Genomic DNA, 2,902 nt, shown 5'->3' with positions numbered 1-2,902 from the left:
TTATCTCGGAAAGACGTCTTTCCGAGATAAATTATCTCGGAAAGACGTCTTAATAAGTGTTTATTCCATGTTTCCAAGATAATTATCTTGGAAACTCGGAAACTCGGAAGGTCACTTTAAGCTTCCGTAGGTCACACTGCGAATAACAAAAGATATAATAATGAAAGTTTCTTGGAAATAACGACCAGTGACTCTCTATGTATCTATCAAGATAGTTCACCGGCGTGACGGGCAGTTGGTGTGACGATGTATTTCATCTGGCAATCATCTATCCCATTGGTGTTCATATTTTTATGGAAAACAGGCTAGTACATTTTGGCGCTATGCACTTTGCATCTAACTTTTAATTCCTAATTTTGCAGTTTTTTTTATTAACGTTTATGGAAACTTACTTATTTGCGTTTGTAGGCCTAGCCTAGGGGCATACTCATAGCCTAGGCCTAGATCGGAGCCTATCTTGTCATTTCTGTAATGGCGTTATATTGATTGGATCAGGGAGTTGTTATAGTAAATAATTGTATTATTGTATAGCCTAGGCCTAGTATATAACACAACTCCCTGATTGGATGTTGTTGTTTGATTATGAAGATGTGTGTTCACATGAAATTCACGTGTACAATATGATCCAAATGCGTACACAGATATGCAAATAAGTGCCTAGGCCCTAGGCCTAATCCAGCAAAACAAAGCGAATGTGGCGCCAGGATTACACCCGCCAGAGCCAGAGCCAGAGCATAGACTCTCGCCTCCCTGTCAAGAAAGATTTACATGGTTGTTTGTTGACCCACACAGTGACACAGCAGACCTGGATCGACACGATATGTTACGGTAGCAGGTCAACTCGGCCACAAGTCAACTCGGCCACAGTCAACTCGGCCACAAGTCAACTAGGCCACAAGTCAACTCGGCCACAAATCAACTCGGCCACAAAAAGTTTTCGGCTACAGTCGAAACTCGGCCACAAGTCAACTCAGGCACAAGTTAACTCGGCCACAAGTCAACTCGGCCACAAGTTATTTATAATATATAACAAGTTATAATAGGCCTAGAATAAAATAATTAAAATGAAATGTAAATATTACTCAGTTTTTGCATCCTTTTCTTCAATATGATTGAAATTAAGTACACAGTATATTTTTGTAAAATTCTGATCATCGTCGTGAGATCGTTGTATTCATTTCTTCACACTGTACTCTGTTACAAAGTACCGTACTAATTAATTTTCATGACCATGATCCTTAGGTGCCTAGAAATGTCACTCTAGAAATTTTACAAACACTTTCAAAAGGGCAATTCTTAAAAAGGGGGGTTCGTTTGAACCTCTCGAACCCCCATGGCTACGGGCCTGGGAATAATCCAGTGAATAGCAATGAGGTAATGGATTTTTGTTTTTAATTTCAAAAATGATAATCGGTATTGATATTTGCAAAATAATTTAGATATCCAAAATGACAGTACTAACACCGAAACAATAACATTTGAAAAACAAAGTAGATGAAAAAGTTCGATGAAATTTAAGGGAAAACCACGACAAAAACTGCATGTAGTAATATGAATATTCATATTCGTAAAAATAAATACAGCAGTAGGCCTATCTATAGAAATAAAAATTGCCACTGAATATTTATAAAAACCGAAAGGTCCGCTGATTAATCGCAGAACATTATACATACTCCAAGTATTAACATAGGCTACAATTCGACATTAATTAGGCCTATGTCATCATCGGTAGCAGGCTGGTTTCCCCCGGACATTTTGTCCCAGTGTCATTTTCGACAGAATGATTTCTCCCCACTTTTGCCACGCACCCCTTGACATCTTCTCATATTTAATTTCAATACATTTTATTTTTATTATTTATTTTTTTATACAATAGTATAGAAATAAAAATTGCCACTGAATATTTATAGAAACCGAAAGGTCCGCTGATTAAACTCAGAACAGTATACTGTACATAACTCCAAGTATTAAATAAGCTACACGACATCGTGTTGGGATTCAATTTGACAATAATTATGTCCGCTCATCATCGGGAGCAGGCTGGTTTCCCCCGGACATTTTGCCCAGTGTCATTTTCGACAGAACGATTTCTCCCGGACTTTTGCCACCCACCCCTTTACATCTTCTCATATTTAATTTCAATTATACATTTTATTTTATAATACATGTACATATTAATTTTTTTCATTTTATTGTCATCCACGTATCATAGACATTAATATTCCAACATGGTTAGTGAAGCTTAGGCATTGCTCATAATATCTCCTTTTAGATAACTAATAACTTACAAGAAAATCTTACTGACGTCGTGTGTTCGTCTTCTGTTTACTCAAAACATTCTACTTCAACAATAATATTAAACAACAATAACAACAATAAATTAATAATATTTACTTTAATAATACTAGTCATAATAACGATAATAAAGGTGATAACAACAATTAGTAATATTTATTTTAACAATACTAATAGTAATAATACTAATTGGTAATAATAATGATATTTAAATATCTATTTTAATAATACTAATTAGTGATAACGATATTGAAGTTGATAATAGCAATAATAACAACAATAATAAATTAAAGATTTTTTTTAAATAATAATAATACTAATTAATAATAATAATGATGATACTTATAATACTAGGCCTACTTTAGTAATAATAGGGTAATAATATCGATAATAAAGGTAACAACAACAATAATATTAATAATAATAATAATAATAATAATATGAGAAAAATACCAATAAAACATCAATAACAATAATTTTTAAAATACTTTATTAAAATAATAATACTAAGACTAATATATAATATGAATAATATGAATAATAATAATAATAATAATAATAATAAAATCAAGAATTATTTATTATTTATATGGTAACAATAATAATA

General features: G+C 32.5%; 1 protein-coding gene across 5 annotated transcripts in view; it reads left to right on the top strand.

Moving 5' to 3' along the window:
- The first annotated feature begins 175 nt into the window (after positions 1-175).
- LOC117104929 overlaps positions 176-2,902 on the top strand; it is a 64,154-nt gene continuing 61,427 nt past the window's right edge. For all 5 annotated transcript variants that reach the window (XM_033245880.1, XM_033245877.1, XM_033245878.1 and 2 more), the window contains exon 1: positions 176-304. In XM_033245880.1, the coding sequence (XP_033101771.1) occupies positions 247-304 (58 nt within the window). In that variant the 5' untranslated portion in view covers positions 176-246. The remainder of the gene's footprint in view (positions 305-2,902) is intronic.

This window comes from Anneissia japonica, unplaced genomic scaffold, assembly GCF_011630105.1.
Source record: "Anneissia japonica isolate Jap-2015-1 unplaced genomic scaffold, ASM1163010v1 scaffold287834_len5846547_cov211, whole genome shotgun sequence".
In the NCBI taxonomy this organism is placed as follows: domain Eukaryota; kingdom Metazoa; phylum Echinodermata; class Crinoidea; order Comatulida; family Comatulidae; genus Anneissia; species Anneissia japonica.
The sequence above is the reverse complement of the archived record's forward strand: the minus strand, read 5'-3'. Positions and strand labels throughout refer to the sequence as shown.